Raw genomic sequence first — 19,410 nt, 5'->3', positions numbered from 1 at the left:
GTGCTTTAAAATGAATGCGCTAAAATATACGATTAGCCACCACCCCCAAATCAGACTGAGCACACCATGAATCCACAAGATGGTGAGAAATGTGTAACGCATGTTTTAGAAGATTGCAAAGTACAGAGTTATCGATACTATCTTATATAGGCGTGTAAAGTCATGATTTAAGATTGAATCGCGACACAAAGGCAATAGTTCAAACGTGTGTGCTCATACGTCCACAGTGTTATCTAGAACTTGACCCATGACTGGATATCACAATGACCTCGTTCCCGTGATCGCTATTGCAAAACACACAGGGCATTAACTCTGAGCGAGGCAGGCTTGAGGATAGGATACCTTCTGTTGAAATGGCTCTGAGTGGAAAAGTTGCTATCATTACAGGTGAGACTGGTTATACTTTCATGGATCTTTCATGGTTTGGATCCCCGACCAATGATATGTCAGCAAGTGATGCATGTTGTAAGAAGGGAGAAAAGTCGGGTAGTGAAGTTCAGGCATTTGTAAGTAAACAGTTCGTCCTCATGGCTTACTTGTACATTACAGAGTCCAGGCCAGAAAGTAAACTGATTAACGTTGTGACGACAGGGTTGACCAGGTTTTTGAGACACCGACAACACGAAAAAAACCACGGCTATACTAACTAGGCTATCGCGTCCTATTAGTCTCGTATGAGGACAAGCATATACTGGATATACTGAACTTTGAGATGCGTGCCCATGTTCATTGTGGTATTTGTGTTCGTGTTGATACTGTTTGGGTCGCTGCTGCAGATGTGTGCGATGCATGAGAAGAAACTGGTTTGGTTTTGTTGACTGTCCTGGTTCGAGGTACTGAAACTGGTATTTTTAAATTTTTCTATTTGTGCACATGCACCGTCAGTATTGTTTGTGATCATGGTTCGGTGATTTCGATGATGTCTGTGGTGCTTGTACTAGTGTTGTTTGTTGGCCTGCTAATGTTGCTTTTGTCGTGAAAGGGTTTGACTTCCGATGTTGCTGATGTGCTTTACTTGTTATTCCTCCAGGTTATCTTTAGAAAATAAGTGAGTGAGTTAGGATTTAACGTCACTTCGGCATACGGTGACGAGAACATGAGTGGTATAAAAATGGCAGGCTGAAATTTAACTTTGCAGGTTTGGGGACTGCCGTTCCCTTCAGAAGTCAGTCGGTCATATTAAGTATTGAAATGTCATGTATTACCATCCCTACTGACCCCTGAAGGTCCGGGGTAGAATTGGCCGTCAGCGACCAATGCTTGCCATAAACGGCAACTCCGCTTGTCGCACGCATGCACACACCCAGGCGCACAAACTCAAAATAAACAATAAATAACTAGAAAAAAAACGAAGTGAGAGGATGTGTTTAAATTCAGGTTCCAGTACAGGTATTGGGGCAGGAATTGCAGCAGTGTTTGCGAAAGAAGGAGCCAAACTGTCACTGACTGGCAGGAACGAGAAAAATTTGGAGGAAGTAGTCAAGAACTGCAAGAAAGCAGGGTGTCAGGTCAGTAGAAATAAATAAAGAATTCACAATTCTGTACATTGTATTGTCCAAGGCGTCGATATTAATTTTGACCCTGAAATTCATGTCCGTTATGCGATCAGTGTCCAGTAATCTATATTGGTACAACTTTCAAATTTGTTTCAAAATTAGTGCCCAAAAGCAAGCAGGAATTTTCTTTTCTCGCTGCCAAACTGAGGAATATTAAACTATACGGTAAATAATATTATATCAAGGTGATCACGTCACTATTATAGGATGTTCTGACAAACGTGGGTGACATCACACAGGATGCTTTCAGAAGGACCCTCGTTGAGACAACCAAGGAGAAGTTCGGGAAAATAGACATTCTTGTGAGTATACTTTGGCTTCTGCGGAAGGGCTAGAAGGACCTAGGCAGAAATGCCTTGTGTACTATCACGATGGTTGTTTGTAGATTGGCACTGGAACTCTGCAGGGCCACATATGTGTAATCGATCTGGGACCAGACACGTCCGACTCGAGTTATGGATGGGTCATAACTATTTGTCGCGATAAGGAAGAAACAAATACCAACAAAATTTAGATATAGGGTTGAAATGTGATGATTCATGTAGCTTGTTTATAAGTGCTAAAAGCTATGGCCATCCACATCATATAACATAGTGTGACTGATAGATTCAGCAACGATCCATGCTGTAGGAATACCTTCAGACACATTTATCGATTCTGACGACCCCATCCATGAAATCGCCTCTCTGAACAAGTAAAGGTGTCATGGACATCAACGCAAACTCCCAGAATCCATAGTACCGTAAAATTATTGTCCTCTTGGAGGATACGTGAGTACCAAAACATTAGAAGTAAAATTCAGTCTTTCACTTTTTTACCTGTATTTTTATTGTCATTAACAGAGGCACTGTAAGTCTCCATGGACACTAGTATGGTGATTTACCTTCAGTTGTTGGCGATTAAAAGCCGATATGGACATAGTATGGTTTAAAATAGCTTTCTACTTTTGAGATGCATGCCAGCTAATTTTAACACTTCTTGTGAAACTGTAGGTATTTTACAGTCCGTCGATGACTTGTTATTTAACTACGTATACTTATTGTGTATGTATATCATTTGTTTCGCGATATGACTAAAATATAGACGTTGAAGTTTAACTCACTCCAGTATCCATGGGATGCTTATGTTGGTCTGTCAAGCATGTCAGTGTGTCGTATGAACACAGATACACTGCAAGGAGAAAATGGATTTCAATAAAATCATGGCAGCTTTAGATAAGAATCCATACAGTCGTCACATGAAGAATTTCTCAGAGCGTTTAATCTTTGGTGAGACGAGCGGAGTCGTAAATGTATAATAAAAGATTTGGTCAATTGAAGGATAACGTGTCATAATACCTTGAGGGGGGTGGACCTTTGCTCATATTACTGGATTTTATGGCTCGAATATCTACAAGAAGACGCCTTAGAATTCTTTACAGTGTGGCGTTACACCACACCACAAACAAATTGTATCATATCTGTGTTTAGGTGAACAATGCGGGGATCGGAGGCTCGAAACCGCTCACATCAGCTACCAAAGGAGAGTACGACTCAACGATGGCTGTAAACGTAGAGGCACCTTTGTTTTTGACACAGTTAGCTGCACAACATTTGATTGAAACTAAAGGTATATTCTAAATAAATGAGAAGGTATGAGTGTGGTTTTTATGCCGTTGTTCTGTTCATTCTGTACAAAACAACAACAGAAAGACTTTGCCTTATAACGTATACCCAAAAATCAGTTGTTCACTGGTTTTTATGCTGTACGTCATAGAAAGAGTTTTTCTCACATGTTTTTCAGCTCATCGTTTCAGTGAAAACATTGTGTGTCTTGAGGCAGTGATCAAACATATTCCAAGAAAACACATATTGACCTTTTCTATAACTGCTTGTCCAATTGTCAGCATGAAACATATGGTATTTTCCAGGTTTTGTCTGAAGGATGTGATGTGTGTAATGGTCACTGGTATTTAATCCATTTGTTTCAGGAAACGTGGTTAATATTTCGACATGCGCCACGACTACAATTGTGAGTGTGATGTCGGCAACTACCAGACTAAATCCACATCCCCTGAAACTAAACCTTTAAGTCATCTGTACTTCAGAATGGGCATTATGTATAACACACTGCTATAAGTTGATGTGTGATAAATATGAAAGCTGTGTTATCATAAGTTATCGTTAGTGGCGACAATACCATATTAACCCGTTTAAAGGTCATTTGACATCTATTCAAATGAGGTTAATAGGCTGCTTCTAAATGCCTTTGATCAAATTTTGAACCTTCTTTCCCATGCAGATACCTGGTTTAGGTGTCTACGTCATGTCGAAGGCGGCCCTAGATACATTTACAAGATACCTTGCTCAAGGTTAGTCTTTGAAACAATTTCAAAACCTAGGACAGCCAACTCCTGTAAACTGCTGCAGTTTGTTGATGAGGTATGTGTGCGTAGATAGACATATTTGCCGAATTAAAAGATGAATACATTTGTTATCATAAATGCTTTGAACACTTTTAAATGTACGAATTAACGTGTAAAATGGTTCCATAAAGAATCTGCATTAGACATTTTCCCGAACTACCTATACCTGTCGCAGAACGAAAACTGTAAGGATTGCAGAATATTGCCAAACGTTGTTAAACAATCAACAAAATTTCCTTCCACAGAACTGGCTTCGCACGGGGTACGTGTCAATGCAGTCAAGTAAGTACACCTTGAAAGGCCAGAACATATTTGCTCAGGAGATAATACATTTACAGGAAAACTCCTATCTAATGCCTATTAGCTGATGTAGATTTATGTATGTGAGTTTGGTATAAAATGAGATATAATCAGTTGAGTAACAAGTACCATGTGGTTGTTTTGTTCCTTCTGGCTGCTTGGCCCAGAAAAATATTATATATGTTATATTTTCACAAAAGTTTTCTGCCCCTTTCTGAAATCAATGAATCACAAATAATATACACTGCACTAATCTCACAAGGTACCTCACAAGTTTTACAACTTACAATAGCATCGCAATTGCTTCATAATGCGTCATGTGGAAAGATAGAACTGGCATTAAAGAAGTTGTTCTATGAGATTGAACAAATCTGCTCTCGTTTTGTAAAACTCCGCTACGAAGAAGGCAGCCTTTATTCGTAAGAAAACAAGACACATCAGATCTTGTGCCAGACTGAATGATATAAAATATTGCAAATGAACATCACATCCATAAATTTGGATTGAAAGTTGTGTATTGTGGTTGTTATTGATATTATTATATGTGGTTTCCTGTTATCATTCCATACACTCCTTCCAGTACTATTGTTTTATTGTGATACATTATGAATATTGCATACCGTTTAATTTATATTTGCTTTTACTGGTGTGTTATTTGGATTGCGGATTGCAATTTTCACTGTCCTGTTTTCATCGTTTTAGTCCAGGCTACGTGCCCACTCAAAACATGTCGGAGTTGATGACTAAAGAGGAAATTGATGAGGCAAGTACGTTTAACCCACCACATTATGTGTGGAAACATGTGATTGATAGCATGAGCCTACAACGAACATCACACCCCATTATATAAGTAACATGTGGGATTAGAAACGACCGGTGGTTACATATTGCCAGAGTTTACAATACTCTCTGATTGCAGAATAGATGCTGAACACTTTCACATGTTCATTCACGGTCTCTTTTTCAGTTTCACAGACGTGTGGTAAATGCGACGCCAATAGGTCGAGCGAGTAGCCCGGAAGAAATTGGTCACATTGTGGCCTTCCTAGCCTCGGATAAAGCAGCCTTTGTAACCGGGGAGTGTTTCAGGGCCGATGGTGGGTTCTCAATGACCACACCAGCCCTTGCCTGAATATGTTGAGGGACGCATGAGGCCTACGCGGATCCACCATTAGCGGATTATTTTAACATTCTCGGTTCTTACTCTGGATATTTTACATTCTGAAGTTTGTGAATGTCTTCTCTTCTCACTTTAATTGTGGAGTTTCCTCACCTAAAACATGTTGTGTACTCCCCGTCTCTTTCACAACGACTGCTCTTAGCTATGGTTGTGAGATATGGCATTTAAATGGTGCGCTGGAAATAAGCAAAACTGCATCGTAGATTTTGTACAAAAAGACTACATGTCCATCTTAAAGCATCAAATGCAGGAGTTTATATTGAACCTGGTAAAATACCATCGTACATAAATCAATGTCAGTTTTACGTCACTGGTTTAAATCGTTATACACTGTTAACGTGATCTTGAAAGCTGCATGTAAACTGTCACTACTTTGTTGCGAAAACAGTGAACAAATAGGTGTTAACGACGTTGTTGTTGTGTAATTTGGGTATGCATGTTTGTCTAGATCCTTATTCTGTTGATTGCATGTCATTTACAGCCTTTCTTAAACAACGCATGAGTGCTAATTACATGCAGCAATGGCAAAGTGAGTTAGAGATGAGTAGTAAACTTGTATTGTTTTCAGTAAACAAGCATTTGGATATGACTGTTATTTACTTCATTCCACAGAATCTACGATGCTATCTCATAAAGATTAGAATATCATGTGATCGGCTACAGATTAAAAAAAGGACTTTACTAAAACATCGATTTGAGATATGGTACAAATGTGACAGTGGACGAATACCATTTCTTATTTATGTGTTCAAATCACCATTCAAACATAGTGAAATATATAGATACACATTACTGGGAACCTCCAAATGAATTTACACCAATACAGCTGTTGCAATGTAAATCTTAATTTCCACTGTTCTGTTTGGTTAAGCGTTATAGCTTTTTCTTTCTGAAAGAACATTAAAAAAATAACGCTGGCAGAATACTTATAAAATGGTTTCGTTTTTATCTTCAGGTGTTATATAGTTTTCGTATCGTGATACGTATCATATCGCCACTCTCATTCAATTTGGTATCCACACAGATCTTTGTGGTACCCGGTACTTGAGTACTGTGACTTCAGAACTAGAGTGTCTGATGCCATCTGTCTGGACCCGGCCTGTCAAGCATGAAATAAACCACTTGACCACTGTACCCTTGATACCTGTGGCTTTCCTCAGGATCAATGAAAGTCTCTGATGATCAGTGGTATTAAAGGCGGCGCATAGATCCAAAACCTCAAATAATCCAGCCTTTCCAGTATCGACCGATGAGGAAAAAGATAATTATTACCAACTGTACTTAGTGGAAACCCGTGAAGGTCCGAGTTGGACTCTGTCTGCAGTAGCCAATGCTTGTCGCAAGATCGGGTAGATCAATGTTCATGTTGTTGATCCTTGGATTGTCTGATCTAGACTCTATTATTTACAGACCGCCGCCATATAGCCGGAATATTGCTGATTGCGGCGTACAACTAAACTCACTCACTCGCCTCCTTACTGGAAGTAATAAGTGGGCAAATATGCTCCCAGTATGGCAAATCTCAATAGTTTAGTGGCGTTATTAGGGATTCGTTGAGTGAGTGAGTGAGTTTAATTTTACAGAGAGAGAGAGAGAAAGAGTGAGTGAGTGATTTAATATTTAACGTCACATCGGCAATATTTCAGCCATATTGTAACGGGAACAAAACACTGAAATGCAATACATGTGTATTTTTAAAACCTATCAACAAAGGACAGTAAAACAAATAGAATATCACAGAAAAGAATGTAAAACTAGTAACTATACCTGAAACAATGTATCTATAGAGGACAATACAATATAAAAACGGGATATAGATTGCTAACAACTGAAGGTAGATCACCATACTAGGGACCATGGGGACTTACAGTACCTTTGCTACCTGCATGGACCCTAGCTGGATGTACATCATCCCCTCAGCCGTCAGCAATTTGTGAAATCTAGCCATACAATAAAAATACACTTATTCTACGACTAAAAACTTGGAAATTTAGAATTTACTTTGAATGTTTGTGGACTTACGTACCCTCTCAGGAGGAAAATAGTTTTACAGTAACCCCCCTTGAGGATACGGCACCCGTGGCGAGCCACCTCCTCGTGGTGGGTGCTGGGTAACGCTAAGTGCTCGCCAATCCCCCGTTGTGGACCCGGGGGCATATTTGGTCCACCAACCTGTTGGCCGTGGGTATTGCACATATCTATTTTTCTGGTTTTGGCTATTCTAAATTCAAATTATTCATGACATTGTTTTGCCTAGAGCACTATGCCAGAAGGCGGTGGCTCATGGGCCAATCTGGCATTACTGACCTCCAGGTTCTAATTGTCTTTAGAAATTGTCATGGATGGAACCAACCTGACATTTATTCTTTTTGACAGTATTGGCTACCTGTGTCTGTATTGCTTGAGTATAACATCCCTGTAATCCTGGTGTTTCATCGTTGGTTTCCACTTTAACGCCGTCCTTGTTGACACTCCATGGTGGGTGGGGAGCAGGGATTCATTATGGCTTCCCAACAACTCTCTGGTTCTCGATCTAAATCCAAGAGAAAGCATGTAGACCTAGAAACTGTCTCGTCTTCTGATGATGAATCAGAAACAACAAATTTAGATTCTTGGCCCCGTTTCCTGGTTGTCCAGGGAATTGATGGACAACCATTAAAACTGAACCCTTTTGCAATATCAAAAGCAATTGCAGGAATATGCGGCGAAGTGAAAAACGTTACTCGGCTTAGAACAGGTTCCTTGCTGGTGGAATGTGCCAGAAAACAACAGGCTGTTAATTTGCTTAAAGCTCGTCAGTTTGCAAATACAAGGATTGCTGTGTCACCACACAGAACGTTGAATTCGTGTAGAGGCATTGTTCGTGATCGGGCAAAATGTCTCTCTGACATGTCGGAAGTTGATATCGCAGCAGAACTTAAGTCTCAAGGTGTCACCTCTTTGAAAAGATTTACAAGACAAGATGGCGATAACACTGTCAAAACAAACACGTATCTGTTGACGTTTTGTCTTGCTAGAGTACCAAAATCAATTAAAGCTGGGTACTTTAATATTGAGGTAGAAGTCTACATCCCTAATCCACTCCGGTGCTTTAAATGTCAGTTGTTCGGACACGGTGCTAACACGTGCAAAAACTCCCCAAAATGTTCTCGTTGTGGTGAGAAACATGAGAATGCCGACTGCACAAATGCCATCAAATGTGCAAACTGTCATGGAGATCACATGTCCTCATCACGATCCTGTCCAGTCTTTGAACAACAAGCTCAAATTCTCAAACTTAAACATACCAATAATATATCTTTTGCTGAGGCAAAGAAACTGTTACCAGTCACTGATAGAATCTCCACACAAAAAACTTACTCTGCTGTTGTATCTACCTCCCGTCCAAAGGTTGATCACGAGTGCCAGACCTCCATTTCCTGGGTCTCAGAAAACAGAACATTCTGTATGCAATTTCTGATGAGGATACAGGAACATCCACCCAGACTGACATGATGCCTGAACCAAAAAATCACCATGGACCTGAAAGGAAAACAACAATGTCCAGTAAAGAACAGAAACAACTAAGACGAAAGGAAGCCAGGGCCCTTAAACATATTGAGGTGCCTTTACCATTACAAGTGCCTGTAGAGGTTCATAACACCTATGAACCACTAGATATGGAGACAAGCCCTTCACAGTCATCCCAGCATAAAGGGACTTCGTCTCGTTCACGCTCTCCTATTGAGCCCCCATGAGTTGCTCTCATAATGTTATCCAGTGGAATTGCAGAGGCCTTAGAAACAATTTTAATGATCTTCAACTATTGTCACAAGATTTTAAACCATCAGCTTTTAGTTTACAAGAGACGTACCTGAAAAGTACAGATAGATTTGACTTGCGCCAGTATAACTCATTTCATTCATTTTCACCTCCAGGTGATAAAGCCACTGGTGGTGCTTCTATTTTGGTGAGGCAAGATGTTCTTCATAGCCCTGTTCCACTTAAAAGCAATCTTCAGGCTGTTGCTATACGGCTTTCTTTACAAATAACGTTCACGCTTCGTTCCCTGTACATTTCACCATCTTCAACTGTTCAGCCGTCTGATCTTCAGGAGCTATACGACCAACTTCCCAAACCCTGTATTATCATGGGTGATGTTAATGGACATAACCCTTTATGGGGAAGTACTAATACTAACAATAAAGGGAAAATACTTGAAGACTTCATATCTAATAACAACGTATGCATATTTAATGATGGATCAGCTACTTATTTACATCCTGGTACAGGAACGTATTCTGCACTTGATTTGTCACTCTCAGATCCCGATATATACAATGAGTTTGAATGGTCAGTCAATGATGACCTTTGTGGAAGTGACCATTTTCCAACAATTCTCACAGCTATAAATCCTGCTGATAACCCACCTGCAACTAGGTGGAATTTTAGTAAGGCCAACTGGCCATTATTTCGGACACGCTGCACTGAAAACTTGAATAATGATGTTTTTGTCAATAGTCTGGATCCGATTCAGGTATTCTCTGATAAACTGAAGAATATAGCCAATGAAACTATACCTAAGTCCTCCTCTACAGGGACCTTCCCAGATTCATGGCGTAATGCCATTGTAGTTCCCATACCAAAACCTGGCAGGGATCATACTGATCCTTCGAATTACAGGCCAATCTCTTTAACGAGTTGTGTCTGTAAAACCATGGAACGAATGGTAAACAATAGATTGACTTGGTATCTTGAAACCAATAATTTAATAACAAATATTCAATGTGGTTTCAGGAAAAATCGTAGTACCATTGACCATTTGGTACGTCTTGAATCCTTTGTCAAAAACGCTTTAGTCAATAAACAACATGCAGTATCGATATTCTTTGATTTGGAGAAAGCATACGACACCACTTGGAAGCATGGCATTTTAAAGGATTTACATGACTTCGGTTTAAGGGGTCGTTTGCCTCTTTTTATCTCACAATTTTTAAAAGACAGGCAGTTTCAAGTCCGAGTGAGATCAACCCTGTCTGACCATTATAATCAGGATCAGGGTGTTCCACAAGGCAGCATTTTGTCTGTAACACTTTTTAGCATCAAGATAAACAGTTTATCCAAGGTTTTAAATGATTCAATTGATGGATCATTATTTGTGGATGATTTTAATATTTCTTGTCGAGGTAAAAATATGCATACTATCGAACGGCAATTGCAGTTGTGTTTAAACAACATAAATAAATGGTGTCTAGAAAATGGCTTTAAATTTTCTAAATCAAAAACTAATTGTATACACTTTTGTAGAGAACATAAGCCGCATAAGGACCCAGAACTATTTTTAAATGGTTCTCCCATCAAAGTTGTAAAGGAGGCCAAGTTCTTGGGTCTAATTTTCGATTCCCACTTAACCTTTTTGCCGCATATCAAATCACTAAAAACAAAATGCTTGAAAGCACTCGATGTATTAAAAGTGGTATCCAACTCAAAGTGGGGGGGGGGGGGGGATCAAGCAACTCTCCTACATTTATACAGATCACTTGTCCGTTCAAAACTCGATTATGGCTCCATCGTATATGGTGGAGCTTGCAAAAGCAACCTTAAACTTCTTGATTCTGTCCATCACCAAGGTCTAAGACTTTGTCTTGGGTCTTTTAGAACATCGCCTATCGACAGTCTCTACGCTGAGGCTGATGAACCATCTCTTGAGCAGCGCCGTATAAAATTAACTTTACAGTACATTACCAAATTATACTCTAATGAATCTAACCCTGCATTTAATTGTGTCTTCAATCCCCTTTAATCAGATTTATACAACAAGAAATCTTCTCTGGTTCCACCTCTAGGGCATAGAGTGAAACCCTTTCTTTCTTCAGCTGGCATTCAGCTGGAAAACATAGCCCCCTCCCGTCTTCTTTCTTCTCCTCCTTGGCAGTTGGTTAGGCCACAAGTTGACCTAACATTAACTACATTTAAAAAATCAGAAACTAATGAATTACAATATAAACAGGAATATAATCAAATGAAGCATAAATATAGCAATTATACATCCTTTTTTACAGATGGGTCCAAGGACGGTAGCGCAGTAGCTTGTGCCACTGTCATTGGATCCAGAACAACATCTTCTAGATTACCAGACAATAGTTCTATTTTTACAGCTGAAGCTAACGCCATATTAACAGCTCTTAAATATATTCGAAGACACCCTAAACATAAACAATATATAATCTACTCAGACTCCCTTTCTTGTCTTCAGGCGATTAAAACTATTTCTTGTAAACATCCACTTTTAATTGAAGTTATTGAATTGTATAATGATCTTGCTACTGGCCAATACGACATCGTCTTCTGTTGGTTACCCAGCCACGTGGGCATTTCTGGCAACACAATGGCCGATCTTGCTGCCAAGGCAGCACTCAACAAATCTGTGACACCACTCCATATTCCATACTCTGATTATAAAGCTGCAATTAGAGCGTATATCCGTGATCTGATGCAGAGGAAGTGGGACACATAAGTGGGTATCAATAAATTACATGCAATAAAACCCTATATTGGTTATACCTACTTGGGTTGTCAGTCCAGGTTTGAAGAGGTCATCTTGCGACGATGTCGTATTGGCCATACGAGATATATTCATGAATACTTATTGAAAGGTGAGGATCCTCCGTTCTGCATCCCTTGTGATGAAATAATCACGGTCAAGCATGTTTTGCTTGACTGTGTTGAATATTCCATCACAAGGGATAGCTATTTTAAATCCCTATGAATCCCTTAAACTATGAAGGATCTTTTTAACAATAACAGTGGTCATTTAGTTATTGCATTTTTAAAAGAATTAGATTTGTTAAATGAATTGTAAATATATAAATATTTTATGATTGGAATTTTGAATTAGTAACTAAGATTGTTCGTGGCTTTATCCTCGAGGGGGGTTAAAGTACTGTAAAATTATTGTCCTCCTGAGAGGGTACGTAAGTCCACAAACGTTCAAAGTATATTCAAACACTCCGCTCTTTTAATCGTAGTATATGTGTTCTTTTAAATCTATGGCTATATGTGCCTAAATTGCTAGCGACTGAGGGGATGGTGTAAATCCAGCTGGGGTCCATGCAGGTAGCAAAAGTAATGTAAGTCCCCATGGTCCCTTGTATGGTGATCTACCTTCAGTTGTTAGCAATCCATAGCCCATTTTTATATTGTCTTGTTCACTATAGTTAAACTGTTTTAGATCTAATCACTAGTCTTAAATGTATATCTGTGATATATACTAGTGTTTTTACTGTTCGTTCTCAACAGGGTTTTATTTTCTTATATTCATTCATTCTACAATGTCAGTATTACTTGTTCTCGTCACGATATGGCTGCAAGATTGCCGATGTGACGATAAATATTAACTCACTCACTCACCTTGAGGATACAGCCACTAACGTGAGAACTTGTGTTATTAAAAAGATTCTTCATAGCTCGTGAATTAAAATACTGATACCTTGTGATGAAATACTCAACACAGTCAAGCAGGATATGCTTGACTGTGATTCTTTCATCACAAGGGATGCAAAACGGAGAATCCTCACCTTTCAATAGGTATGCATGAGTATGTCGTGTATGGCCAGTTCGACATCGTCGTAAAATAACCTCCTCAAATCTGGACTGACAGCCCAAGTAGGTGTAACCAATATACGGTTTTATTTCATGTAATTTATTTATGCCTACTTGGGTGTCTCACTTCTTTTGCATCAGATCACGGATGTAAGTTCTAATGCTAGCTTTGTAATCAGAGTGTGGAATAAGAAGTTGGGTCACAGATTTGTTGAGTGCCGAATTAGCAGCAAGATCGGCCATTGCGTTAACGGAAATGCCAACGTGGCTGGGTAACCAACAGAAGACGATGTCGCATTGGCCAGTAGCAAAATTGTTACACAATTCAATAACTGCAATTAAACGTGGATGTTTACAAGAAATGGTTTAATAGCTTGAAGGCAAGAAAGAGAATCAGAATCGATTATATACTGTTTATGTTTAGGGTGTCTCTGAATATATTTAAGAGCAGTTAGTATGGCGTTAGCTTCTGCTGTAAAAGTATAACTGTTGTCTGGTAATCTAGAAGATATTGTTCTGGATCTAATGATAGTGGCACAGGCCACTGCGCCACCATCCTTGGACCCATCTGTAAATAAGGATTTATAATTTCTATATTTATGTTTTAATTGATGATATTCTTGTTTGATGTTAATGTTAGGTCGACATGTGGCCAAACCAACTGCCAAGGAGGAGAAGAAAGAAAACGGGAGGGAGCTGTTTTCTAGCTATATACCGGTAGAAGAAAGAAAGTGAGTGAGTGAGTTACGATTTAACGTCACATCGGCAATGTTGCAGCGACATCGTGACGAGAACATACGTGGCATAAAAATATATATATATATATGTGCATATTATGTAGAACCTGTCGACGAAGGACAGTAAAACCACTAGACTATCACAGTTCATATTAAAACTAGTGTGGAAACTTAAAAAAAAATATAACAGTATCATTATTTGGACACTACAATATAAAACCATTCCATAGATCGCAAACAACAGAGGGTAGATCACCATAATAGGGACCATGGGGACTTACAATACCTCTGCTACCTCGAAGAAAGAAAGGGTTTAATTCTGTGCCCTAGTGGTGGAACCAGAGAAGATTTCTTGTTGTATAAATCTGATTAAAGCGGATTGAAGACACAATTAAATGCAGGGTTAGATTCATTAGAGTATAATTTGGTAATGTATTGCAAAACACAACTTTCTACGTCGTTGTGCACGTGTTGGTTCATCGGCCTCAGCGTAGAGACTATCAACAGGTGAAGTTCTGAAAGACCCATGCCAAGTCGTAGACCTCGGTGGTGGAAAGAAACTAATAGTTTAAGGTTGATTTTGCAGGTTCCACCATAAACGAGGGAGTCATAATCAAGTTTTGAACGGTCCAGCCATTGATATAGGTGTAGGAGGGTCGTTTGATCCCCTCCCCACTTTGAGTTGGAAACAACAAATCGAGTGATTCCAGGCATTTGGCTTTCAGGGATTTGATATGCGGCAAAAAAGTTAGATGGGAATCGAAAATTAGGCACAAGGACTTTATAACTTTGATGGGAGCGCCATTTAAAGATAGTTCTGGGTTCTGTTGGAGCTTATATTTTCTACAAAACGTATACAATTCGTTTTTGATTTAGAAACGTTTTCAAGACAACAATTATTTATTTTGTTTAAACATAACTGCAGTTGCCGTTCAATAGAGAGAGAGAGAGAGAGTCACACGCATGCGCATACACAGAGGGACACACAGATACACACACACACACATAATCCCACACAGAGTGATTTCAGGTGCTGGGCAGGAATTGCAGCAGTGTTTGCGAGAGAAGGAACAAAACAGTCACTGACTAGTGGCAGGAACGAAAACAATTTGGAACAAGTAGTCAAGAACTGCAAGAAAGCTGGGTGTCAGTGGAAATCAATAAAGAATGTCACAATTCTGTACATTGAAGCATTAAACCACACGCAGTTCTTCATGTTTTCGCATTAAGCTAAGATGATATGTAAGAATATTAGTGGTGGGTGGTTGAAGCTAAAGTCATCGGCAAAAAGAAAGTGAACGCTCTATATTTTGTACTTTTGGCAAAGTTGTTCAAGTGAGTAAAATCATTTTAGGATGAAACGGTTCTCGAATACTCTCACTAACCATGCGCTCAAACGCAGCATGTTGGCTGTGTAGGAGCATGTGAATTAGCGAAAAATGGCGTTTCGGTGATTTTGCTAATTGCTTGTCAAATGCTGGTATAAGATAAGGTAGCGAAGCGGTGGTCATACATCTCAGCTGACAGAAAACCACCGACATTTTGCCACGGCTAACAGCACAAGGGAGAGAGAGGGCCATAGGTATGAGGCAGCTGGGCACCAACAAGAGCCATATTCCAAGGGCCTTGACCTGTACACGTGGTACCACCATCAGGCTGCTCCAGCGTTACATGCAAACTGACAGCATCTGATGAGGGCCATGATGAGGCAGACCATGTGTGACGACTCCACAGGAAGACCGCCTCTTCATCTGCGCACTCGGGTCATCACGGCAACGGCAACGGCAACGGCAACGGCGACGGCCACGGCAACGGCTATATGACATGTCACGTACCGTGCTAGGACTTGGCAATGACCAGAAATGTCGTCGTAGGTTACAGTGGGTTACAGTTACAGTTACATTTACATACGTCGTTGGCAACGAGTGTTTATTCCATAATGATGGCCGGGTGCAAGTATACCGTTGCAGGGAGCAAAGACTATTTGTGGAAATCAACCCTCACTTAATCTGAACGCTCAGAGACACAGGATTCATATAGCAGTACCATTTCATCGCCAGCAACAACAGGGAACACTTCTGCAGCACGGGAACGCCAAGCACTACACAACGGGAATTGTCCACAACTTCTTGACTGCCGAGAGTATCCGAATTCTTGCATGGCCAGCACGATCACCTGACTTATACCCCATAGAGCACTTGTGGTCACCTGAATCACCAGCGAAACGACAAGACCTTGCAGACGCCCTTAGGAACGAGTGGAATAGCATTCCGAAAGTCATTATTCGTCGGCTGACGACATCGATGAGACGGCGAGTCTGGGCATTCATTGCTGCTAGACGTGGTCACACCTGATACTGAAGATGTGTCATAATATGGCTGAAATATTGCCGATGTGATATTAAATACCAACTCACTCACTCACTACTAGGGATGTGTATGCATCACCAGAGACTTGAAATGGCTGAGACATGATGGCTCTTGTTGTATCTATGAACTCTGCTATTCCTATCCCTCCAGCAGATGGCACGTGCTCTTCATCTGTGATGAGTTTCTCATAGACAGAGTTGGTGCATTGTCCCAAATGCTGGCTTCACCAAATGTACTATAACTTGAAAACACTGTATGTTTTGCTTTGATTTTATCGATCATTAATAAGGGTGGTTACTATCTTTTACCCACTAATTTAGTGAGTGAGTTAGTGAGTTAACATTTAACGTCACATCGGCAATATCGCAGCCAGATCGTGACGGGAACATATATGACAAAAAAGAATACATATGGATATTATGAAGAACCTGTCTACGAAGGACAGTAAAGCCACTAGATTATCACAGTTAGTATTAAAACTAGCGTGGAAACTTAAAAAAATGATAGTATCACTATTTGGACAGTACAATATAAAAACAGACTATGGATCGCCAACAACAAAGGGTAGATCACCATACCAGGGACCATGGGGACTTACAGTACCTCTGCTATCTGCATGGTCCCTAGCTGGATTTACACCATCCCCTCAGCTGTTGGCGACTGTATGCAAGATTAGCCCCAAATTAAAATGACACATATTCGACGATTAAAAAAGTGGAAGATTCAATCTGACTTAAACCGTTTTGGGACTTACGTACCCTCTCAGGAGGACAATAATTTTACGGTACTTCAACCCCCTTCAAGGATACAGCCACTAACAATCTTAGCTGCTAATTCAACTTCCAATCATAAAATACTTATTTATTTACATGTCAGTCAATAAATTCAATTCTTTTAAAAATGCAATAATTAAATGAGAACGTCCTTCATAGTTCTTGATTTAAAATAATTGTCCCTTGTGATGGAATACTCAACACAGTCAAGTAAGACATGCTTGACCGTGATGATTTCATCACAAGGGATGCAGAACGGAGGAGCCTGACCTTTCAAAAGATATTCATGCGTATACCTAGTGTGGCCAATACGACATTGTCGTAGTATGCCCTCTTCAAATCTGGAAAGACAACCCAAGTAGGTGTAACCAACATATGGTTTTATTGCATGTGTCCCACTGCTTCTGCATCAGATCACGGATGTAAGATCTAATTGTAGCTTTATAATCAGTATAGGGAATATGAAGTGGTGTCACAGATTTCTTTAGCGCTGCCTTAGCAGCAAGGTCAGCCAAAGTGTTACCAGAGATTCCAACATGGCTGGGTAACCAACAGAAGGCGATGTCGTATTGGCCAGTCGCAAGACAGTTATAAAGTTCAATAATTTCAATTAAAAGTGGATGTTTACATGCTAGGTGATTAATAGCCTGAAGGCAAGAAAGAGAGTCTGAATAGATTATGTACTGTTTATGTTTAGGATGTCTTTGAATATATTTAAGAGCTGTTAATATGGCGTTAGCTTCTGCTGTAAAAATAGAACTATTGTCTGGTAATCTAGAAGATATTGTTCTGGATCCAATGACAGTGGCACAAGCCACTGCGCCACCGTCCTTGGACCCATCTGTAAATAAGGATTTATAATTGCTATATTTATGTTTCAATTGATGATATTCTTGTTTGTATTGTAATTCATTAGTTTCTGATTTTTTAAATGTACTTAATGTTAGGTCGACATGTGGCCTAACCAACTGCCAAGGAGGAGAAGAAAGAAGACGGGAGGGAGCTATGTTTTCCAGCTCAATGCCAGCCGAAGAAAGAAAGGGTTTAATTCTGAGTCCGAGAGGTGGAACAAGAGAAGAGTTTTTGTTGTACAAGTCCTCGTAGAGAGGATTGAAAACACAATTATATGCAGGGTTAGATTCGTTAGAGTATAGCTTTGTTATATATTGTAAAGATAATTTTATACGGCGTTGTGTAAGAGATGGTTCATCGGCTTCAACATACAGACTGTCAACTGGAGAGGTTCTAAAGGACCCAAGACAAAGTCTTAGACCTTGATGATGAACAGAATCTAATAATTTTATGTTGCTGTTGCAGGCTCCACCATATACGATGGAGCCATAATCAAGTTTAGAACGGACAAGTGGTCGATATAGATGGAGCAGGGTAGCTTGATCACCTCCCCATTTAGAATTTGATACCACTTTCAACAAATCAAGTGCTTTCAGGCATTTAGTTTTCTGAGATTGCATATGAGGCAGAAACGTTAGGTGTGAGTCAAAAATTAATCCCAAGAACTTGGCCTCCTTGACAACTTTAATGGGAGTGCCATCTAGAGATAGTTCAGGGTCTTTATGTGGTTTATATTTACGACAAAAATGTATGCAATTAGTTTTTGATTTAGAAGATTTAAAGCCGTTTTCAAGACACCATTTATGTATTTTGTTTAAACACAACTGCAACTGCCGCTCTATGGTATTCATATTTTTTACCACGACAAGAAATATTAAAATCATCCACAAATAACGAACCATCAATAGAATCATTTAAAACTTTCGATGAACTATTTATCTTTATACTAAAAAGTGTGACAGACAAACTACTGCCTTATGGAACACCCTGATCCTGATTGTAATGATCAGACAGGGTAGAACCCACGCGGACTTGAAATTGTCTATCATTTAAAAAGTTGGCTATGAATTGCGGCAAACGACCTCGTAAACCGAAGTCATGTAAGTCTTTTAAAATACCATATTTCCAGGTTGTGTCATATGCTTTTTCTAAATCAAAAAAGATAGACACAGCGTGTTGTTTTTTTTAATTAGTGCGTTTTTAACAAATGATTCCAAACGCACTAGGTGATCGACAGTACTTGTATTTTTACGGAAACCACATTGTATGTCAGTGATAAGGTTATTAGTTTCGAAGTACCAAACAAGTTGATTATTTATCATGCGTTCCATGGTCTTGCAAACACAGCTAGTTAGTGAAATAGGTCGATAATTGGACGGATCGGTATGATCACGTCCAGGTTTAGGTATTGGTACTACTATAGCGTCACGCCATGAAGACGGAAATTTACCTGAAGTCCAAATATCATCAAAAATAGATAAGAGTGCCTCCAAACAGGACTCTGGTAAGTGCTTTAGGAGCTGATAATGGGTGTTATCAGCTCCAGTAGCAGTGTCATGAGCTTGATCAAGAGCAGTATGGAGTTCATGAATAGAAAATGTTTCATTATAATCTTCCCCATTATCTGAGTTGAAATTAATATTTCTTTTTTCTTGTCT

The 19,410-nt window shown here is 39.6% G+C and overlaps 1 protein-coding gene across 1 annotated transcript; it reads left to right on the top strand.

The window, feature by feature from the left end:
* Window positions 1-250: 250 nt before the first annotated feature.
* Window positions 251-6,390, top strand: LOC137281453 (uncharacterized oxidoreductase MexAM1_META1p0182-like). The gene is made up of 9 exons (XM_067812688.1): window positions 251-387; window positions 1,378-1,508; window positions 1,763-1,858; window positions 3,026-3,164; window positions 3,526-3,566; window positions 3,837-3,906; window positions 4,206-4,242; window positions 4,963-5,023; window positions 5,228-6,390. The coding sequence occupies exons 1-9, from the start codon at window positions 354-356 to the stop codon at window positions 5,390-5,392; spliced, it is 774 nt and encodes a 257-aa protein (XP_067668789.1). The 5' UTR covers window positions 251-353; the 3' UTR covers window positions 5,393-6,390.
* Window positions 6,391-19,410: the final 13,020 nt, after the last annotated feature.

This window comes from Haliotis asinina, chromosome 4, assembly GCF_037392515.1.
Source record: "Haliotis asinina isolate JCU_RB_2024 chromosome 4, JCU_Hal_asi_v2, whole genome shotgun sequence".
Classification (NCBI taxonomy): Eukaryota; Metazoa; Mollusca; class Gastropoda; order Lepetellida; family Haliotidae; genus Haliotis; species Haliotis asinina.
Note: the sequence above shows the minus strand (reverse complement) of the source record. Positions and strands in the feature narration are given on the sequence as shown.